Genomic DNA, 24,383 nt, shown 5'->3' on the forward strand with positions numbered 1-24,383 from the left:
AGATCACGCCAGAGTTCTGGTCGTACCTTCTTGTAGGCGAGCTCGGTGCTGTCGGCGCTCTGGCAGGACACCCAGCCCTTGGCTTTATCTCTGGCCTCTTTAAACAGGTCCTGCAGACGGTCCTGGAGATTCACAGGCCACGAGACCCCCTCCTCCTCCTCTTCCTGATCCTGATGCTGCTGTTTACACAGCTCCTCCAGCGTCGGCGCCTGAAGCTCCGCCTCCACGTACGAGTTCCTCGACTGCGTCACCATTTCACCCGGAATCTGAGAGAGAAGATCAGAAGAGTTTCAGAACCACCGTTTATACTTTACTTACTGTCAAACATCCCCCGACACTTTGTGCCTGATCCAGGTGGGCGGAGCAGCAGCACTGTGAGGTACAGGGGTTGGAGAATGAAACTGAAAGCACCCGAACATCCCTTTCAGACAGCTTCCTCTTACAGCATCCACAGTTAATCCTGTTGGATGTGGTTGGTTCTTCTTGGTGGTATGCTGACATTACCCTGGATACCGTGGCTCTTGATGCATCACAAAGACTTGCTGTCTTGGTCACAGATGCTCCAGCAAGACGTGCACCAACAATTTGTCCTCTTTTGAACTCTGGTATGTCTCCCATAATGTTGTGTGCATTGTAATATTTAGAGCAGATCTGTGCTCTTACCCTGCTAATTGAACCTTCACACTCTGCTCTTACTGGTGCAATGTGCAATTAATGAAGACTGAACACCAGACTGCTCCAATTTAGCCATGAAACCTAAAATCCCACTAAAATGATGACAGGTGTTTCAGTTTCATTCTCCACCCCTGTAGTTCTAAAGAGATAATCAGAAAAACAGAAACAGGTCCTCACCTCGAACAGCCGGTTACACTCTGTGATCATGTGCGCCAGGCCCTGGGTGGCGGCCAGGTTCTCATTCAGGTCCTTTTGGTCGGGTCGTCCGGTAGCGTATTTCTTCTGCATGGCTCTGCAGAGCATCAGAAGATACAGTGAAATTTAATGAAAAGGAGACAGATCTTGTTTAACTACTCTAGCAGGCTTATTAACATTAGGAGAGAGAAAAAAATAAAACTTTTCTAAACCTAAGGCATTTTTAAAACTGTTGGCCTACTGCATTTAAGGTGGAAAGAAGAAGGATTAATGGGTCTGTAAGTGTGAATAAGGTGGTTTAACAGTTTTATTAAAGCAAACAACCTTATATATAACCTCAAATAAAACATGCCACGTTTACACATATCAATATTCTGATTATTACTGTTAAATTTCCTTGGAATTGATGCAGGAAGGAGAATGCAGTAAAGATCAGGAGAAAAAATACACACAGAACAAAACTGTACAGGATTCTGATCATATTTATTTAAAATAGAACCTGATGGACCCTCAGCTTTAGACCCAGAGAACCGAATAAAGAACAGCCCACTGCTGCTGGTCTCTTAAACACAGTGCAGGTAGAGCTCACCTGGGGGACAGGTTATCCTTCTTCAGTATGTTGAGGTGGAAGAGCGACGGGGCGAGACACACGGCGATGTTCATGGGCGTCATCTGGTTCTCCTGCACAGAGGAAGTGACATCACTGAGGAAGCAGAGCAGCGTCTGCAGGACCTCCCTGTTCTCGTCAGACATCAGCATGATGGCCGCCTGAACCGCCTGCAGCCGCTGGTCTTTAGGAACGTCTGCAGAAAACAGAGCAGATTATTTTATAGAATTAAATCTGAAACATTATCAAAACTTAAATCTATAGGAGATTACATTCATCTAACACCTACAACACCTACAGCACCAATCAGAAGTTTAGATACACCTTCTCATTTAATGTTTAGTCTATCAGATTATGAAGGAACTCATAATGAATCATGTAGTAACTTAAAAACAGTGTTAAACAAACCTAAATACTCTGTGAAGAAGAATTTAGATGCTCTTATCTGAGTTGTTTCTGAGGCTGAAATCTCTGATTAACTCATCCTGTACAACAGAGGAAACTCTCGCTCTTCCTTTTCTTTCCTGGGGCTAATCCTGATGAGTGCCAGTTTCATCATCATAACGAATGATAGTCTTTGCTATTGCACTTGAGGATGCATTTTTCAAGCTCTTAATTTATTTCTTTTGACTGGTACTGTAGATCTAAAATAGCTAATCTACCACCTGTCACATGACTGTGAACATTTTTACAACAATTTTCAGATAATGTATATACAGCTCTGTAAAAAATAAGCTGTGAGAGTGAGAGAGGTGAGAGTTTACTCACACTGGTAAATGTGGAGGAAGGTTTCTCCCAGTTTGCTGGTGAGGAGAGGTTCAGGAAGATCTCTGAAGAACTGCTTCACCATGTCGGCCACGTCGTACGCAGACTGATCCTCATAATTCACATCCTCCGGAGAACTCTCGTTCATCTGCCTGAGAGCCTGAATACGAGACTTCACCCCCGACTTACGGAACAAACCCACCTGCAGATCAGCAGCAGATCAGATTAAAACCATTAAAAAACCATAAAAAACATTAACATTACTATACAGTGCAGAGTACTGCTGCACATAACAGCAGATCAGAGTGATTCTGTGATTTTGTAAAATTTACAGAACCAGTTAAACACTCTCACGCCTCATTTATTGTTTTTATTATTTTATTTTTCTTTCCTACATTGTAAATAAATACTGAAGTCATCCAAACTTCAAAGGAACACAATCATGTAGTAAACTGATAACTAATCATGTTTCCTAGGATGATCCTGATGAGTGCCAGTTTCATCATCATAACATGTCTGATGGTCTTTGCGGTGACTGCACTTGAGAATACTTTAAAAAATTGTTTAAATTCTTCGTTTAAGATTTACTGATCTTAATTTTTTCTTAAAACATTTTTTAATTCTTTATTTAGTTGAGTAGTTGTTGCTTCTCATAATCTGGATTAGAACATTACTCAAATATTCACTATTCACTGTATACCTGTAACTCTACCTCTTCACTACTTTACTTTAACTGATGCTCTCAAACACTTTATTAAGAGACAAGAAATTCAAGTAATTAACTCTTGATGAGTTCAGCACAGCTGTTAACTGAAAGCCTGAATTCCAGGAGACTCTGCCTCATAAAACTGACTGAGAAAATCCAGCAGGGATGAGTAACACTGATCATCATCATCAAGAATGTAAAATATAAAACATATTTTGGTTTGTTTAAAATGTTTTTGTTTCATGAATAATTTGATATGTTTAAATACACAGCTTGGAGTTTAGTATTAATCTACAATCCAATAAAAAATAAATAATGAAAAAAACACTGAATTTAAAATGTTACAGAGCTGAAGATAATGTATATGTAAATGAGGTGAGTAACCTGGTCCAGGCATTGGCTCCTGAGGTAGCGCAGGGCCTGCTGGAGGCCGAGAGGTAGAGGCTGACCGAAGCGCTGGACGTGAACGATCAGAGGAACACCGAACACGTTCTTATCCTTATAATCCGGAACCTTCATCCGCTTCATGAACTTCGGCACCGACCTGATCCATAAACATTAAAGAATATTGGAGAAAAATTATGAATTTGTAAATTAAAGACGTGATAACACTTCTTAACAAGACTTTTTTAGTGTACTCCACTCCTCCTCCACTCTCCCTCAGCTTTCTGAGATCCAGTAATTTAGTGTTTTTTGCTCAGCACAGGTGTGCAGCTGCTCTGAGCCTGAATAACAGTGATTTAAGTCATTTACTCAAAATAATTACTTTATGCCCCGAAGTGCCTGTTGTAAAAAATGCTGGGCATAAAGATCAACATTTCCGGATGTCAGAGAGCTGCAGGAGAGCGGAGGAGGGCTATTAAACAAAGGTTATTACTTTTTATCATGTTTTACTACAACAAAAGTCCATTTTACACCGGACTTCTCCTTTAAGAAACATTGTGCTTTAAAAGAAAATAAAGAGCCTGTAATCTAATATTTACTAATATTTATTTATCAGAGAGGAAGATAATAAATGAGATCTGATATTGGATCTGAATACTGCGAGTCTCACCAGGTCCAGCCGTGTTTGTTGGTGAGGGAGAATTTCTCCATGACGGCCGTCAGTCTGAGGAGGGAGAATTTCTGCAGGAGGCTGAGCTGAGCTGCTGACTGATTACTGATCTGCAGGGAGGCGACCGAGTGACTGAGACGATTCGAGATCTGAAAACTAGGCCATCGCAAACTGAACACACACACACACACACACACACACATACACACACACACACACACACACACACACACACATACACACACACACACACACACATACACACACACACACACACACACACACATACACACACACACACACACACACACACACACACACACACACATACACACACACACACACACACACACACATACACACACACACACACACACACACACACACACACATACACACACACACACACACACACACACATACACACACACACACACACACACACACACACATACACACACACACACATACAACACACACACACACACCCACACACATACAACACACACACACACACACACACACACACACACATACACACACACACATACAACACACACACACACACCCACACACATACAACACACACACACACACACACACACACACACACATACACAACACACATACACACACACACACACACACACACACACACATACACAAAATTACTTTTATTATTATTTAAAATACACTTATATATAAATAAAGTTGTTACATAGGGTTTAAATTAGTGGTGTCAATCAATTAAAAACTATTATTAACTATTTAATTATTCACAATCAGATTTATCCTTAAGACTAAACATTTGATAATGGGTATTTAAATGTGAATTAAAGAATCAGTGTTAGAATTGTATTATTAGTTATCAGTATGTATTATTATTAATACCAAATTAATACCAAAGTCCAGCTATGTAAGAATTATAGTTATAATAATTATAGCATATAGTCTATGAAATGATGTAGGTGTTAATGATGAAGGGCAATGGGAATGAGTTCAGAGTTACAGAGCAAATTTACTCTGAAACACAAGAGAGATTCTCCTGCTGTCAGAATTTGATTGCCTTTTCATTTAGTATAAAAGCTAACTGTACTGTTACTGTATAAATCATAAATAACTAAACATCCATATAAAAAAGGTACTGCCAACCTAATGTTTATATTATTAAATGTAGATTGTTAAATTCATTCTTTATTTTTATGTAATGTAGGATATATGGTCTAATAACACATGGATATGAAGTCACAAGGCGCCTTCAACCAAAAAATTATTAGTAACAGTAAAAGAATAAAGTGAATATAAAGGTGTAAATGGTACCGGTTTGGTCTGGTGAGTGAAGCCCCGACCCCGGAGTCCCTCCTCTCCCTCGTCCCTGTAGATTCCGTCTCGTTCAGGGACACGGCGTCCCTGTCCCCGTCCCCGTCCCCGTCGCTGGGTGTGGCCTGACCCTCCAGTACAGAGTGACCTTCTAAATCCAGCGTGATGTTTCTGGAGGACTGAAGGTTTCCGTCAGGCTCCTCCCTGTGTCCCCTCTGTCCCCTCTGTCCCCGCTCTGCTCTGTCTCCTGCAGGCAGAACGTTCTGAGACCAGTGATCAACGATCTGCTGCAGGCCGTTGACGTGCTGCAGGATATCGTCCAGGTGAGGGAACAGGTCCTCCTTCTCCAGGTCGATCAGGTCTCCGGTGCTGGCGTAGAGGTGGGAGCCGGGGACGTTGTCGTAGATGCTGATCCGGCTTCCCCGCGAGCAGCACTGGGTGATTGGCCGCGGCTCCTTGGCGGTGGGCGGGCGCTGGATCTCTGAAGGCCTGCTGATTGGTGCGGCGGTGGGAGACAGGCTCTCGATGGACAGGGCTTTGGGAAAGGTCCCGGGTTTGTGGTCTTTAGGGATATGAACCACCAGGTCTTCGTAGGAGCGGAACTCGTTGCGGCGGTTCTGCTCTGCGACCCGTTTTCCCTGAATCATGCTGGAGAAGACGTCCAGGTCCTCCAGGTACATGCCGCTGCGCTTGTGGTCGTTGCGGACTGCTCTGCGGTCCTTCATGCTGGGGGTGCTGGACTGGCTGCTGCTGCCATCGCTGCTGGACTGCAGGCCCGTGCCGGGGGGCGGTTCCGGCGGATCTACGTCACCGTTGACGCTGATTTCTACGCAGCGAAGCGTCTTTACGGTTTCAGGTTCATGCTGGAGAACAGGAGCACCGATCACTAACGTCCTGCGTCCCCTCGGGCTCAGCGTCCCACTGGACCGCAGCATCTCCATGCGCCGCAGGAAGTCCTTGGCCCGCGTTTGGCCGCGCTTGCTGTGCTTGTTGTTGGGCAGCGAGCCGTAGAGCGGCGGGTCTGGAGACAGGTGCTCATGCATGTGGGCGGGGTCTGAGGAGGTGTGGTGTGGTGAGACGCCGCCGGTGAGGTGGGACAGGGCCTGGTGGGACACCCCCAGTAGGGTGTGGTCAGGCATGGTGTGCTGAGATCCGTCTGAGTCCTCGGCGCTGAGTCCGCCGCCGCTGCTCTCACTGTGCAGAGACGAGACCTCGGGTTCGCTCAGGTCGGTCAGGATGCTCTCGCTGCTGGGCGTCGTCCGCAGGGCCGAATCCTCCCGCTGTCCCTCTCGTTCCACCCGCTCCAGGAGACAGTCGATGTCCCGCAGCCGGGACCAGCGCCGGCTCGTCCACTCAAACGTCCATTTATCACTAATGGCAAACAGGTCGTCCTCATCGGAGTCCTCGCTCTGTAAAAACAGAGTTCTAATTAGACGATATTTAATCATCAGCTTCATCTGCGTCTCCAAAAGTGACCAAACACAACAGATTATATATCTAGTGGTTGGTGTGGTGCAGTGAGCTTTCATAAGGGAGACTGAGGTTCAATTCCTGCTCTGGGTGACTGAATGCTGTGATACACCAATAAGAGTCCTTTAGTAAGACTCCTTACAGTACATTGACCCACTTCTGTGATATAAATTACCTTGTAAATCGAGCAACAGCTAAATGTGGTAAATAAAAATGTAAATGTAATGTAAATAATAGTAATAATATTAGTACATTCATTTACCAATTTAAATCTATCAAATCTGTGGTACCACAGCTTATTATACCTATAAGATTAGGTCGACCTGTGAAGGGGCTGTAATTTACTGTGTAATTTTAATCCAGTATGAATCTAGCAGTAAAAAATAATAATAATTATTCCAGAGTGATTTTTTTTCTGAACTGATATGCTATTGCATAAGCCACTGGATATCAGTACGCAAATTTAGAGGAAGATTGATCATGTTATCTCAGGGGGTTGGCTTGGGAATGGCCACACCTGTATATGTTGTGAGGTGATATCTTGTGATTGAGGCTGAACTTAAGCTATCCTGTCTATTGTAAGACAACATGATTTAATGGAGATAGTAGATGATAGTACATGAATGGGAAATTCTGAGTGTACCAGGAACATGTCATACAACAATACGCCTGTTTAAATTCAAAGTCTGTTCATTTTTTACAGGTTTAAAAAGAATTTAAAGTCTTTTTAGCCCCGATACTTCGATCCAGACTATTGGGGTCATTTAAAGATTTTCTTCCAGCTCAAATTGTCGAGTCAAATCACTTACAAATTACATTCATACACCTCCTTTAGTTACACTAATCCATCTGAAAATAGGTCGTAACATGAAACATGCTTTACAATACATTTACCTACATTATCCCCCTGTTAAATTCCACCTGAAGATCATATATAATTATATTTATTATATAAGTGCTGTTATGTAACACAGACTATCAGTTTCTGCTGGGTGGATTAAGCTGTATTGAATATTTAGGTTAGTGATGTAAAAACAAATCCCAGCCATTCAGCAGCAGCACGGCCCCAGGCTGTTTTCATAAATAAAGAGAGTTGGGTGAATTGATGCAGCTCAGCGGGAATACTCAAATATCACACGCATACAAAGAGCACGCGGATTAAAGGGTCACGCAGACCCGGACTGGAATGTGTTTCTCAAAACAGCAAAAATAGCCCCTCTACTCCCATAATAATCAGGTAATATAAAGCCCGGCGGGTCACAGAGACGATGCTGCTGAATAAAGAGAATAAACTCTTCACTGATTCTCACTGTTTAATAGAGACATTTATTACACTTACTTTCTTCTTGGGAAGATTCACATCCAGTTTCATAGAAGCGCACTTATTTAATGTGTTCAGTCTCCTGAAAATAAAAATAAATATACAGATCAATGAATAAAACAGTGCGGTCTTATAAAAAATTGACTAAATATCAACAACACAACACAGTACTGAAACTCTCTTTACCAGCCTTATATTAATATTAGTATAATATTTATACAGGTTCTGTTTATACTGTTATTCCATCTTAATCACCCCCCCCCCCCCTCTATTGTCTTGTGTCTCTTGTCTCACGTATGTCTATATCTATGATCTTGTTGTATTGTATATTTATTATTTCTAATTTTTTGATATGTATATATCTATTTTCTGTCCTTGCTGTAAATTTGGGAAGGAGAGTAATGTAATTTAATTCTCTGTCTGTACTTTAAATATGCAGTACTGACAATAAAACTATTTTACCTGACTTATAACAGTCTCAAAATGAGAAATCTTTATCAGATTTAAGAAACAGTAAATCCTCAGTTTTAAACCTGTTTTTAACATCTTCCTGTTGTTCTAGTTTTGCTTTAGACTCTCAGGAGAATCCCCGACTCCATCATAAACCAGAGCTCCTCCGTTACTGTAGTAAACATGTTCGTCATTCGATCCTTTAAAAGAACAATTCTCAGAGGAAGAACCTGCTCAGAAATCCTGAATCTCCCCCTACAAATACCCTGAGAAACAGCTGATTTCATTCTTTATAAACCAGAACAATGAAATATTCTATACTTCACTTAACTACAGCTTTTAGATTGCCAGGTCACAGTTAGAGTTCTGATAGAGTTAAGTATTGGAAAGAAGCAGCAATGTGATTCACTATAATATACTGTACTACAGTAAGCAAGGCAATTTTATGGCCTATTTATATTTAACATTATTATTTAATATTTACTAAGTAAAAGAAAAGTTTACTTTTTATCTACTCATAAAAGTACAACACTGATACTGATAAAGTTTTTTTTTTAAATATCGACACAGTACTGCAAAATGTAATATTGTGATACTTTGATATTTCTTCACACCCCTAACGCCTGATCAAGAATGTATTTATTTCACTCCATCATTAACAGAGTTCACATTGAACTTTGTGTTGTGTAATTTTTCAGTTTGCAATAATCCAGAATTAGATAGAATCCACATAAAAAACACAGGACTTTACACAAGTTTACACAACCCCCTGCCCGCAGTAATACCGTATACTGTTTAGAAATTTGATTGAAGCTTTCTTTAGGAAGAACAGCAGAGACAGTTACTTCAATAAAAGCTGCATAATATTTTTTCTGTACCTTTATGTTGCAAGAAACAATAATAACCAGGTGCCTCAATACTTTTGTTTAATATAGAGAGCTACTAATACTCAAATAAGCTTTAATTATGATATTAGTTATTACTCCAGCTACTAAATACCTACAGTTATAGAGTGGTTTTTGGTTCCTGAGTAAATTAATCACTGGATTTAGTTAAACATCACAAAGACAGTCAACAATATTCCTCTAGAGAATAAAATGAGACTCTGAGGGTTTGTGGGTCGAATTCTTTATACGTTTATTAAAAACCACTGAAACAGTAAAAGCAGAGCAGAGATGGAAACGCCACATTCCTTTCTAACAGCGAGTGAGAGGAAACCGAGGGAGGCAGAACTCATGTTATTATCACCACAGCTTTTTTATACGACCCGTTATATCATTCAGTTCATATTCAATTAATTATTTCACCGTTATATTTAATTGCATCACATATATATTTAGCAGATAAGAAGATAAAACTGTTGTAAAATAATTGTAATGTTTTTATGTAACCTGTATTATAAAGTGTTACGTGTCGCTCTGATTAGAGTCAGGTAGGCGTCTAGTTTTACACAGCAGATTCTCTTTACTGTCGGTCTGAGAACACATCCGTTTTATTCCCGCTGGGGAAAAGAAGCACTTCAGCTTTACTCACGCAAACGTAAAACGATAGCTCTCTGTTTTTAACCTGTTTATAAAACAGTCTGATACGCCTGAAGCTGTAGATCACACAAAGAGAATCAGAAGAGATTCCTATAAAACTAGCAATGCTAAACTACATATTAACTAAATATTTAATATGAAAATATAATAAAAAACTGGAGGGAACATTTAAAATGACTTTTTTTAAAGGTATAACATTTAATTTTAGAGAGCTTTTACACACGTCTACCTTATTTAATCCAGTCCTTCAGACTTTTTGGTTTAGTTTAGGGTGTGAAAGGTGATGTGAACCACAGTCCAGACTAAAGGACCTGAGTGAAACCATGCTTTTAGATGCGTTGACCACCAATTAAAAAGTTAAAGAAGATCCTGGGAGCACCCCAGCTTCTCAAAAGCATCTTAGCATTAAAAACATCTTAACATGTAGAGAGAGATCAGTGTGAAGACTCATCTGCAGCTCTGCTGTTTTACTGAAATCTGACTCTCTTTAGAAACTCAACACCAGAACATTCTTACCCAGAGAAAGAGAGGAGAGGTAAAGCAGTCGCATCAGGTGTTTATAAGGCGGCCAGGTACGGTTTAGATTAGTGTAAAAGATAGCTAGTAAGTAAAATAGTTAAGATAGTAAGTTAAACTCTAAATATCTGTAAATAAAGTTAAATAGCCTGTTGAAATGTTGGGTTGGCACAGATAACTACGTCATGATCAGTGTCTACAGCAGCTTCAGATACTTTAGACTATATTCAGTTTAAATACGACTATGATAAGAGTTTTCTGGCTTTTCTGTTCCATACCAGGTAAAAGAAAATCACTGTTCATGAAAACAGAATACATACAAACCCTCTTCTCATGTGGGGACAATCTATTTCTGCATCTCTGCACCATAACATGACAATATCACACGCAATTGATTGAAAACAAGGTGGTGGGAATCCCAGTCAGAAGTTTCTACAGCCAGTCAAAACAGAAACATGGGCCAATATTATCAAATTTTATGTTTGAAACTAGTTTATTTGCTTATTGAAGAAATATGTATATATTTTGACTAATTCGATCCTTCTAATCCCAAATGGCAAGGATATGTCTATATAAGGAACAAACCACTTTCTGTACAAAGACAAAATTTAGTTTTTATACATCTAAGGTCCTACTAATCCCAGAATATCTTGGAGAAATAAACAAAAATTGACACCAGGCAAAAGTCCAGCTCTCAGGAGGTTAAGAGCAGCTTCTCTCTCTGCATTAAAGACTGTAGAAGTTCGTATCTTACCGGCACAGAGGCTCCACCAGATCTTTATCCAGGAAGTCATGATCTTTCTTTACAGGAGAGATGTCTATTGGAAACTGAGAATCTGCAAAAAATAAAAATAAAAAAATAAATAAAGTTCACATTTTAACACTTTTAACAACCAGTAGAGTCTGGTTTTTATTGTTTCTTGCTTAATTGTTCATTTTTATATGTTTGCATAACTAAACGATGTCTGCCCTCCTCAGAAACCTGTTACAGCTCTGGTTCAGACTGGGGGAAGCTGAGGACTTGTTTTGGACTTTGTTTTTTGGCTGATTCTTATAAAACTGTAAAACTGGAGGCAGGATCTGGATCTGAGCAGGCATTACGTTCTGCTCACGGTCCGGCGCCGAGTTTATGTAACGACCGGAGCAGATCCAGACCCTCCTAAAGAGAACATTCCTCAGTTTCTGTTTCTCGGGCAGGAACGCAGAGCTGCTTCCACATTTAAGTGAAAGCACAGATTCAGACGAGTTTACTGTGTTTAATCAGGATCCAGTAGAAATTCCAGAACAGAACTGGAGGAGGAAGAGATCAGAACTCAGCAGAACCAAATCTGAACAAACTCTACAGTCTGCAGTCTGGAAATGAACTGTATGTGAATGTGAAAAATTCTCACATGCAGGCATTAATATAACAGCAGCTCTTCCATTTAATGCACTGTGTTAATAAACACTGAAATCAGAGTAAAGCACAGTGCTGCATGTGGTAAAAGGGCTCGTGTGGAAGTTCTGAGTGTGTTTTTGCAGCTCTGATGAAACAGGATTGTTCTCATGACCCCTGTATTCGGTCGTGTCGTGCTCCGGGATGTTTAGATTGTAACTGTAGACCGGAGTCGTCTCACTGCGGCTGGATCTGTCCTCTTTAAGTGAGTCTCTTTAACGAGACGCACTTTAACTCAGTCAGTCAGCAGCTGCAGAAATCAGACTCTCTCTTACAAAAGCCACTAAAACCAACCAGCAGCTCCAGCAGAGTCCCCATAAAACACCAAACACATCCCAGCCTGACTCTGAACACGACTGAAGTAATGCAGCCTGTGATCTGCTGATGCCGCGCTGCTGCTGCTGAGGGGAGAGAGAGAGTGAGCTCTGGGTTGGAGGACGCTGTAGAATCAGAGTGTGTTCTGTGTGTTTCTGCTTTACTGAGAGAAGTGCTGAAATCAGCGTGATGGATTTACCTTCAAAAAGCTGTGCGTACTGAGGGAATCCTGCAGCCCGTAGCCAATCACACGCTTCCTTCGCCTCAATCTCTGCAAAACAAAAGACATTTGTTTGTTTTAATTTTATTATGTAAAATACCTTTTTTCCCCACTTATACAGCTCTGGAAAAAATATTTTACCAAATTAAAAACCTCTGGAATATAATCAAGAAGAAGATGGATGACCACAAGCCATCAAACCACCAAACTGAACTGCTTGAATTTTTGCACCAGGAGTAAAGCAGCATAAAGTTATCCAAAAGCAGTGTGTAAGACTGGTGGAGGAGGAGAACATGATGCCAAGATGCATGAAAAAAACTGTGATAAAAAACCAGGGTTATTCCACCAAACATTGATTTCTGAACTCTTAAAACTTTATGAATATGAACTTGTTTTCTTTGCATTATTTGAGGTCTGAAAGTTCTGCATCTTTTTTGTTATTTCAGTCATTTCTCATTTTCTGTAAATAAATGCTCTAAATGAGAATATTTTTATTTGTAATTTGGGAGAAATGTTGTCTGTAGTTTATAGAATAAAACAACAATGTTCATTTTACTCAAACATAAACCTATAAATAGTAAAATCAGAGAAACTGATTCAGAAACTGAAGTGCTCTCTTCATTTTTTTCCGAAGCTGTATATACAGTGAAAGATTACACGTTAAGATAAGAATTGTGACCGGCAGCATCTGTCTAGAACTGTCCAGGCATTCAGTCAAACACCTCCTGAAGAAATCACCTCCACATTTAACACACACACACACACACACATATCCCACAGGTCAGTGCAGCGTTCTTATACCATGCTATACCAGCTCCCGTCCAAAATGACGTGTGATTTCAGTGTACAGTACAGTCGTGTACAACACAATTAAAACCTAAGTACAGTTATAATTTATAATATTTAATCTCTATTTGTTGTACAAACATTAACAACAATCAGCCATAACAATAAAACTGTTCAATAAAGAGTAATGTAGTGACTGTGTGTGTCTGTGGTCCCAGGGTTCTGCTACTTCCTGTTTCCTCTGCTTCAAAAGAAAAGCCCTGTTTGTTATGAAGTCCATGACCGGTTTTCTTCTGGTTCTATTTAGTATTACAACACCTTGGACTCGGATCTCCTAAAATCGATCAAAAATAATCTAAAAAAATAAGATTTAGCCTAATATTTTTTTTGATGCCTGGGATGTATCTTACAGTGGATATACTTCACCACCAATGAGAACAGCTCTAAGCCAGTAACATTCTCTAGATTTTCGCACCAAACCTCAAACTCTTAATGACTTTATTTCCATCTTAACTGTTTAATTATACAGATATATAATATATTCCGTACCCGTTTTTCCGAGAACAGTCTAGTCTAGCTCTACCGCTTTAATAAAAGAAGAGAAGAACAGAACTTCTAATGTCCTCCACGTCCTCAGTAACGCTCAGCAATATCATTCTTTTCCATAATATGTCATTATATCCAGCATTGTTATGGAAACTTTGACCCGTACCTTTGAAAATGGCCTTTTCACATTCTTTAAACAGCACTTCTGATAGGAGGAACGTTTCTCTCCTTTTGTTCCACCAAGGACAATTTATCTCACTATTTTTAGAAGTGCGTGTGAGACACGTGGAGAGAGAGAGAGACGTTATATAACCCGCTCTGCTCTGTTTCTTCCTTCACCGGGTCTGTTTCACTACTATAGTGTAGAACACAAGAGTCTGGTGAGTCCACAAAGCCCATTACACTACAGCCTGTAATTTACACTGAATATCCGAATACATGTCTGTGGACACTTCTTTTAATGACCACAGTAATGCTGGATTTAGTAGTATTTGACAATACTGAATACCAGTACTGATACTGACACCGATAGATACAATGGATTACCTACTTTGAGTAATTACTCATCACAGGGAATCTCACGATACGATATTATCACGATACATTACCCACGATAACAAAGATCCCACGATACTGTGATTCTGCTACACTCAACATATCGCAAGACACTTTTCTATGATATTTTACAGCATCTGTGTTACTGAAGAGGATAAAATACTGTGTTTTTCACACTATAAGGTGCACTATAAATCCTCTAATTTTCCCAAAAATCATCAGAAATCATTATGTATGAATTCTACCAGTCAGTTTGTTAGAAGCAGCCCCAGCTAGCACTGCTGGAGCAGCATTAGCATAAGCTGCTAACCACCACACAGTGGTGACACCTGCTGAACTAGAAGGTCAACCCCTGTTCCTTACTAGTGTCTCATAGCGTCCCTTATAATCCCGTGCGCCTTATTAATCAAAATAGACCAGAATATAGACGTTTATTGATAGGGCCCGAAAAATATGGTAAACAAGTAGCAGGAATTGTGGATTTATTGGTGTCAATTTCACAGAATTTAGATATCCTATGTTAAAAAAACCTGCATTATATTGATATTGATAACATGTATTGATAATGCACCTCTACTAAATCACATTGATCAACTACAATAACTATTGCTGACAAATCTGTGCAAACACACACACACAGTGCCTGTAGAGAAGTTCTGATAACAGAACAGGATGGACATGAACCTGTTAGCATCACGGCTAATGCCAGACGCAGGCTACAACATAAAAACTGTGGAGCAGTGGAACTGTGTTCTCTGGAACAATGGTGCTCCATCCAATACTATGGATAAAAACAGGTGAGAAAATTGGTATTGGAGGAGTGGTGGTGAAATTTCAAAGTTTAAATCCAGTAAAACAACAGAATAAAATGTCTAATATAGAAAATTACAGAAAACTTTACTTTAATTTTTCTTATATTTCCTCAGAGAATCAATAAAACAGCATTGTCAGAACAGAAATAGAGTTTCTTCTAATATTTTTTTTATCCAATAATCAATCCCTCCATTAAAGATCCTTCCACTGCTGATCTACATGATAATTCTCACCTGATCCAAAGCTTTACATGTGCTGATCCAGATCCTTTATTCAGGTATAATTCCTGCAGTGTAAACAGAGTTACAGCAGCAGAGCCGCCGTCTATCCCAAAAACACCAACAGCAGTAAAGAGCCGGAGTTTATATACCACCAGGCCCGCCCCACCCCGTGTCCCACCCCGTGTCCCACTCCGCGTCCCACCCCGTGTCCCCCTGTGATTCCGGCAGTGATGTCCCGCAGTCTAAATCACGTCACAGAGCTCATTCACTCATCTCCCTCTCAGAGACACTGATAACCCGTCCCTGTCTCCACCCAGATTTCCACACTATTCCATTTACGTCTCCATCAAAAGAACAATCCAGCCTCAGAAGCTGCAGCTATTGTCTGATAACAAAGCCTGTAATTTTAGATTGATTATTCTAACGAGGAGCCGAGTGAAAGACGCAGAGGAATTCCCTCAGATACAAAACCTCCTATCAGTTACAGGTCTGTGTTCTCTAGTATGAAGCCGGACGAGGAGAAATGAGGAGATACTACTGACTGGAATTAGAGGAGAAACTGGTCTTGGTTTTAGGTTTAAAAGTGAATTAAATATTATATTTTGTTATGGTTTTATCACATTAAATAGTATATTACAGTACATCGCTATATATCACAGTATATTCTCATGAGCATATCGAGATTTATCAACCTGGAATGGACAGAAAAGAAAGTCCAGATTTTCAGAACTGAATCAAATTCTAAATTAACCTACATTCAGTCGACTCCTCCCACTCTGCAGGTGAGACAGGTGAGAGAGTGTGAGGGCTGTTCCTGAGTGAGGAGTGCTCAGGCTGTGGGGAGGAGGAGTGATATTATTATTGGTGTTGTTGGTGTAAAATCACGCTGACGCCAGGGAGCGTCTTTGTCCCACAGCCAGAGGTACAGGACGAAATCCGAGCTGGGAATTCCACTACGCTCCTCACTGTAACTCTACACTGTAACTCTACCCCGGAATGCTGAAGATTCACACCTTTACTCTCATTGTTTTCTCAGAAAAGACGGAGGATCGCCCCACATTACACACGCTAACTCAGGGCTCTACACACGCTAACTCAGGGCTCTACACACGCTAACTCAGGGCTCTACACACGCTAACTCAGGGCTCTACACACGCTAACTCAGGGCTCTACACACGCTAACTACATCCAAATCCCTCCTAGTAAAACCAAACCCCTCCTACGACACCCAAACTCCTCCCTGTACAACCACACTCCTCCCACTACCACCAAACTCCTCCTACTACCACCAAACTCCTCCTACTACATCCAAAACTCCTTCTATTAAAGCCAAAACTCCTCCTACTACAACCAAACTCTTTCAACTACATCCAAACCCCTCCTACTCCAAGCAAAACTCCTCCCAATACAACCAAACCCCTCCTACTACAACTAATTTAATAAAATATGTAGAATCATCCGGCAGAATCCTGATAACTGAGGGTCTGAGATGATCCTCAAACAGATGAGCAGCAGAATCTCTAAAACCAGCAGCTCTTTTCTCTCTTTACCACATTAACTCAACACTAAATACTCAACACTTAACACTTAACACTAAACACTCAACACTAAACACTAAACTCTAAACTCTAAACACTAAACACTCAACACTAAACTCTAAACACCAAACACTCAACACTAAATACTCAACACTCAACACTAAATACTCAACACTTAACACTTAACACTAAACACTCAACACTAAACACTAAACTCTAAACACCAAACACTCAACACTCAACACTAAATACTCAACACTAAACACTCAACACTAAACTCTAAACACCAAACACTCAACACTCAACACTAAATACTCAACACTTAACACTTACCACTAAACACTCAACACTAAACACTAAACTCTAAACACCAAACACTCAACACTCAACACTAAATACTCAACACTAAACACTCAACACTAAACACTAAACTCTAAACATCAAACACTCAACACTCAACACTAAATACTCAACACTAAACACTCAACACTAAACACTAAACTCTAAACACCAAACACTCAACACTCAACACTAAATACTCAACACTCAACACTCAACACTAAATACTCAACACTTAACACTCAACACTAAATACTCAACACTAAACACTAAACTCTAAACACCAAACACTCAACACTCAACACTCAACACTCAACACTAAATACGCAACACTAAACACTCAACACTAAACACTAAACTCTAAACACCAAACACTCAACACTCAACACTAAATACTCAACACTAAACACTCAACACTAAACACTAAACTCTAAACACCAAACACTCAACACTAAACACTAAATACTCAACACTAAACACTAAACTCTAAACACCAAACACTCAACACTCAACACTCAACACTAAATACTCAACACTAAACACTCAACACTAAACACTAAACTCTAAACACCAAACACTAAACACCAAACACTCAACACTAAACACCAAACACTCAACACTAAACACTATCTATCTATCTGTCCATCCATCCATCCATCCATCCAATGGGAGGAGCAGTAGAGTTGAGTCTATTTTATTAATGCTTTATTTATTCAGGATTTTACAAAAACATATATTCTAATTCCACTAGCTTTGTATTATTACTAAATTAAACATTTAAACCGCTCCTTAAAATGTAGCAATTACATGATTATACTTGGTCTGTCACAATAACTATTAATTATTGAATATCTACATATCGTACAATATTTACCACAATAATAAGCATAAGACGTTTCTTAACTTAATATTGCCCATTATATTTACGTATCTTAGTAACAGGAGCTTATTAACATTAATGAGCTGTTATGCCAACTTTGTTTAAAAACAGCATTTTTACTGTATTTCCACTTTATTTATTTAGGATATTTACAAAATTATTATATTATGTTTTTAATGCATAAATGTCATGTATTTCTTAATAACTAAAAATGCATGGCATATTAAAGTATTATAATTACTTAATTATGTTACTATGTCATAATTATATTAGTCATATAAAACTTTCTTAAAATTACATTCTAATAATATTGTTGATGGCCATTCTATATAGAACTGTATATTATAAAATAGCTACAGATATAAATTATAAATAGTTATCATAACAGGCTTAATTATGTTACATTACAGTTTATCATTAGTATCAAATAGTCTTGAAATGCCAAAAAGAGAGAGAGAGAGACTTACGAGAGACTTTCATCATGAGTCCATTTCCAAAAAACTCAAAAACAGACTTTAAACCGGTTTTATTCCTCCTGAAAATCAAATCTTCTTCTGAACTCCCTCTGTTCTTCTCCTCCTTATCTCTGATCCCTTCCTCTCTCTTTCTCTTTCCCTCCTCTGCTCCTCCTCTCTCTCTCTCTCTCTCTCTCTCTCTCTCTCTCCTCCCCCGGGCTCTGTATCTTTTCGCTCTCTCAGCAGTTTTCTGTCCTGCTGCTTGTTTCTCGGCAGGACTCTCGCAACGCGGGACTTTCTCCTGTTTCTGGTCTCAGACGTGATCACACGTCACTCTCTATCTATCACTCCTCACCCGGTGTTCCCCCTTTACTTTATTCTTCATTAAACTTCCTCTAATTAAAGTAAAACTGATAAAAATGATTAAACTCTGAGATTTTACTCCTCGTTCAGTAATCAGAAGACTAATCACATTATTCACTGGGTTCATTATTTTAGCACTAATTTGCACATGTTTTATATTAAAGTCCACCGAATATAAAGGTTCTACACCTCCTTCTACAAGATCTCCAAGTTAAAACCCCTCACACTACTATTAATATTTAATCACTTTTATGCTGAGGAATATAGTTTACATATAGTTTCACTGTTTTTAAAAGATTAGGGGCTTCATTTTTACACTGTAATTATATTTTATTCATTTTATAATTTTTCTTCTATTCTATCTCTCTGTTGTTCTATGTATCTATGCGTGGATGGGGGGGTTAATAGTGGGGGTTTTATAGTGTGGATTATACTGGGGGTTATAATGGGGGTTATTAGGGGGGTTTAGTTTGGGAAATTCTGATGGAGCTCAGTTCCAGCAAGCCGCCAGAAGGGGAGGAAAAACGTAGGCAGATAAAAAAAAAAAGAAAAGTGGAGGGAAAACATGACATCACAGCCGGGCACAGCAACCACCAGCGCAGTGAATCACAGCTCCAGCGCAGCTCCAGCGCAGCACGCTTATACAGCGTTTATACAGCGCAGTGTCGGACTGACTGGCCCGGGGGTAAAGTGGGTCGAGCTCTTTACAGCTGAACAATAAATACTGAATAAAGAACATCAGCCAACAAAACTCCTCCACAGATTCCCCCCCCCCCTCAGAACCACGCCTTTATTTCCTCTGATCTACAGCACATATTAAACTCTCTTTAGAAATGCTCTAAATAATGACTGATATTCTATTAGTTTAATTTTTATTTAACATCTATTGAAGAACACATATATATACTGTTTATCATCACTGTCCAATGAAAAACATGTATCTCAAAAACAGCAACTTTTAATTGAAGTCAATGTAAAATTAGTTTATTTCAGGTCATGTTGGAGATTTTCAACAGTTCAACAATCCAACAGTTTCAGTTTTTTTTAAAGTGCATTAAATTGGCTAAATTTCTTAAAAAAACTGACAAGGAAAACATCAACATGTTTTACGGAAGTCAACGTAAAAAAAAGTCTGTTTCAGGCCATTTTTGAGAATTTCTATTGATCCACTTATCAAGAAATGTTGACACAGTATAAAGAGTCGTTTCTGTGTTTAGGTTATGTAGTAAATGAACTAAAAATCATCAGGACATGTACAGCGATGATATAATACATACATCATTAAATAGGCTAAATTTCTTGAGAACTTACAAGGAAAACTTTTTTTTTGTAATAAATAATTTAATGTGCAAACATCATATTTACTGAGAGTTTAATTGTGTGTTTTATGTAGATGTAAATATGGCTGCCATTTCTGAATATAAAGGTTAATATTAATAAGAATTTTATGCCTCAAGTAAGAAATTCTCCAAAAGTGCAGTGTTGAAATCGTGAAATATTGTAGCTGTTTTGCAAAAACTTGTATCTCCCTAATAGCAACTACAGTACAATCCAACAGAACTGAATCTAAACTCAGCAGTGTGAGAGTTTGTGTTCAGGTTTTAATTTCCGGATGAAGCTCAGTGACGCAGTTAATCTTAATAAACCAGTTTAAATAAAGCGTTCAGTGTTTCTAAAGCGGGTTTAGTAAAACTGCCCCCTGATTCAGAGGATAAACCGCAGGAGCTTCTTCTTTAACCTCTGTGTAAATTTAATCAGGATGTGTGGGTGAATCAGCAGGACGGTGCTGCGGGACGCTGGTAATAATGTTCTCCAGTCTGTTTCTGTAAACTGAGATACTGTGATTAAATCTGGACAGAAAACTGAACTCAGATCAGCACGAAAACAAAAGCTCTATTGGTCATCCTGCCATGACTGACAGCTCTCAGAACAGATAGCAGCTCTTCTTCACTAATAATCCCACTGAGTCAGAGTTTACAGACGGTTAGTAGACGGTTTGTAGACGGCTCTGTTTGAAGGAATTGTCTGAGTTCTGTCGGCTGGTCGTGTCACACTAAGATAAGATCTAAAGTCATTAAAATCAGACACCTGACTGACTGACGTGTCGATGCTCTGACTCTACTCACAGTCTGTGAACAAGGGAACAAAAGAACATGTAAAATAAAACACTGTTGTTTAGTAATCCAAAATAGAACAATTGGCGACAAGTCTGATTACTAAGCTACTTATTAGTTCATGTTCTTTATAGTAATATTTGTATATTAATGATAATTACAAATTATTAGAAGTTGACTGAGTTTCTTGCCTATGTATCTTTTTTTATCTATATTTATATTTTATATTACATTCTCATTACTTTAAATGCTACTTTCTATTTTCTTCAGGTGTAAACTGGGCTGTAAGAATACAGCTCTGCTCCACCTCATGAACCACATGTGAAGCGAATGTCAATAAAGTCTCCTTAAATCCCTGAATCGTTACGGTTATTAGAGAAGAGAGGGTTTAAGAGGGGGGGGGACCCGTGGATAAGTTTGGGTTGGAGTTCGGGCAGATTCTGCTTTTTGTAGAAAACAGAATCACAGAGGAGAGATAAGAGGAAAAGTTAAAGTGAAGATAAAGATAAAGTGAAGAAAAGAGCGGTGGAGGCTTGTGAAGACTTGTCATGACATGTAAACAAAGAGCAAGCTATTTATGGGATGTCATATTGATACTGAGGTTTTTTTTTTATTAGGTTTCATTTATTATTATTATTATTAAAGCAAAGCCCTTAAAATAAAGTGTAAATTCTGTGCTTTTTAAACTCATCATGACCAGTTAATAACAGTGGTGAATGAGGCTGAATGTTCAGTTTAAACAGGAGCTGATTTATAAGGTTAGGTACTGAACTCCTGAGCCACTAAACAGCAGCATGTTAGCATGTTAGCATGGTATCATGGTGTGTCACACTAAAACAAAGACATTTATGTCTCATCCAGCGAGACGCCGGAGCGGTGCGTCAGGATAACAGATGGTCGTGTGATGCTCGGTTTAAAGGTCAGAAAACTCTGATGCCTAAACATGTCTGTGGTTGGGTTAGACGTGAGCGGCCTCCATATGGCGTCATGTGTTTAGTGTTTATGTGAGCGAGGCTATTGTTAGCTGTGTTAGCTGTGTGTGTAAAGGACTGTATGTAAATCTCATACGTCTACTTGACTTACGATCCAGTGAAGAACAGAAAATGTGTAATTTCCCTGTATTCCAGGCTTCCTCGTGGCCTTTCAGTGAGAACCTTTTGTTTAAATAACCATTATGATGAATGATATACAGTAACTCCATACTGTCAAGTTTTGGATTTAAAAATAAGCTACATTTTCTGCCGCCCATTTCGAGTCGTCCCACCACCGGCCCAACCAAGCCTCAGTATCCCTTACACTTTAATACCACAAACTACAATTAGATGATTAGAATCTGATAGATCTACTTCTGTTGAGCAGAAATGCTGTGGACAGTCTTACATATGCAGCTTTAACTGAAGGATATGGAGTAATCCATATCAGTAATCAATTCCTAAATAAAGTATGTAAAACAGTATGTTTATTCTTATATTATTATATGTGAAATTTACAGGAAAATAGTAACACAGGAGGGCGGGGGGTAAGAGGGGTGAAATACGGTCGTTTCCCGGCCAAACCGGGAGACTCGACAGATATGTGTAACCCCTCCCCTCCGGGTTTGGTTCAGTTTTGGCTCTACTGCTGATCTCAGCTCAGCTTGAAGCCTCTGAGGAAACTCTCAGAGTTAAACTGCTGTTGGAGCAAAAACCCGGATTAATATTAAAGTGCTCCGGGTCATGGTGACAATGGTGCGAGAATGCAGATCTATTATTTCTCAGAACCGAGCTTTAATTAACCCCGGCACCGAGACCTGAGGAACCCCGCGGGCTCCACATCCCAAACACAAAGGTCTAAAAGGAGCTCCAGCCAGGAACCCTAAAATCTCCAGATCACACCTCCACACAGAGCAGAGCCTCACACTGACCGACGTCCAGCCAGGAAAAATTACTCTCTTCAGAAAAAATACACTCAGAAACATCAGATACGAGACAATACCCTGCCTCACGTCCTGAACTAACACAATTTAATAGTGACTGCAGGAAGAAACGGCCCACCGGGACCATAAGACACAATGTTTCTGATGACACACTATAATTTAAAACAACAGTAAATAACAGTAAAGTAATAAATCTGAGCTAATAAACAGCCTGTGTGACGCTGTGAGCTGGTGATAACAGAGTGATTCAGCACAGAGATTCATACTGAGAAATAAATCTCCATAAAAAACCTTTCTTGGAAAGATTCTTCCACCTACTGAAATACCCCGGCTCACAGATCACCACCATGAATGATCATTTTTCCGCTCACTGTTAGAGCTCAGCTCATTATGATCCTTTTGTGGAGTTTTAAAGAGGTTTTCTATTTAATTCACTAAACCAGGAGCCAAAATGGAATTTCTAGCAGGCTGTGGCTCCAAATTTCACTCTTTTTCTGGTTTGGTAAAATATAGTATATATACAGTACCGGTCAAAGTTTAGAAACACCGTCTCATTTAATATTTTATGTTTTAATTTTTCTACATAGTAAATGAATAGTAAAGTGATCTATCAGATTATGAAGGAACTAATCAATCATGTAGTAACTTAAAAACAGTGTTAAACAAACCTAAATACTCTTCTGAAGCTGGTAACTCTAATGAACTTCCTGTGCAAGAACAAGTGATGAACTGTTGGTCTTCCTTTACTAGGGCAGTCCTGATGAGTGCCAGTTTCATCATAACATTTTTGATGGTCTTTGTGACTGCACTGGACTACTTTAAAATTTCTTGATTTTTTTTTCAGATTGACTGACCTTCATTTCTCCTATAATAAAGTCTTTTTTTCTTTATTTAGTTGAGTAGTTGTTTCTTCTCATAACCTGGATTAGAACATTACTTAATATTCACTATTCACTGTATACCTGTAACTCTACCTCTTCACTACTTTACTTTAACTGATGCTCTCAAACACTTTATTAAGAGACAAGAAATTCAAGTAATTAACTCTTGATGAGTTCAGCACAGCTGTTAACTGAAAGCCTGAATTCCAGGAGACTCATAAAGCTGATCACAGGGAAAATATGATGAATGATCCTATTTATACTGTTAGAATGTATGTTGTTAGGGGTTGTGTTACAGGTTTATTAATGTGTAATTATCACTGGGTAACATTCGTATGGTTTTCTCTCAGATTTTTCTGCAGGTCTGATGTTTATTTATTGATCATC

The 24,383-nt window shown here is 39.2% G+C and overlaps 1 protein-coding gene across 4 annotated transcripts in view; it reads right to left on the reverse strand.

Moving 5' to 3' along the window:
- stard13b (StAR-related lipid transfer (START) domain containing 13b) overlaps nucleotides 1–24,383 on the reverse strand; it is an 80,083-nt gene that overhangs the window by 2,227 nt on the left and 53,473 nt on the right. For all 4 annotated transcript variants that reach the window (XM_049466937.1, XM_049466936.1, XM_049466939.1 and 1 more), the window contains 10 exons: nucleotides 12,570–12,641; nucleotides 11,375–11,456; nucleotides 8,132–8,195; nucleotides 5,323–6,731; nucleotides 4,003–4,173; nucleotides 3,333–3,492; nucleotides 2,246–2,444; nucleotides 1,460–1,673; nucleotides 853–967; nucleotides 27–266 (listed from right to left, as the gene is read on the reverse strand). In XM_049466937.1, coding sequence (XP_049322894.1) covers nucleotides 27–266; nucleotides 853–967; nucleotides 1,460–1,673; nucleotides 2,246–2,444; nucleotides 3,333–3,492; nucleotides 4,003–4,173; nucleotides 5,323–6,731; nucleotides 8,132–8,195; nucleotides 11,375–11,456; nucleotides 12,570–12,641 — 2,726 coding nt within the window. The remainder of the gene's footprint in view (nucleotides 1–26; nucleotides 267–852; nucleotides 968–1,459; nucleotides 1,674–2,245; nucleotides 2,445–3,332; nucleotides 3,493–4,002; nucleotides 4,174–5,322; nucleotides 6,732–8,131; nucleotides 8,196–11,374; nucleotides 11,457–12,569; nucleotides 12,642–24,383) is intronic.

The sequence above is a fragment of the Astyanax mexicanus genome, chromosome 18, assembly GCF_023375975.1.
Source record: "Astyanax mexicanus isolate ESR-SI-001 chromosome 18, AstMex3_surface, whole genome shotgun sequence".
Lineage (NCBI taxonomy): Eukaryota > Metazoa > Chordata > Actinopteri > Characiformes > Acestrorhamphidae > Astyanax > Astyanax mexicanus.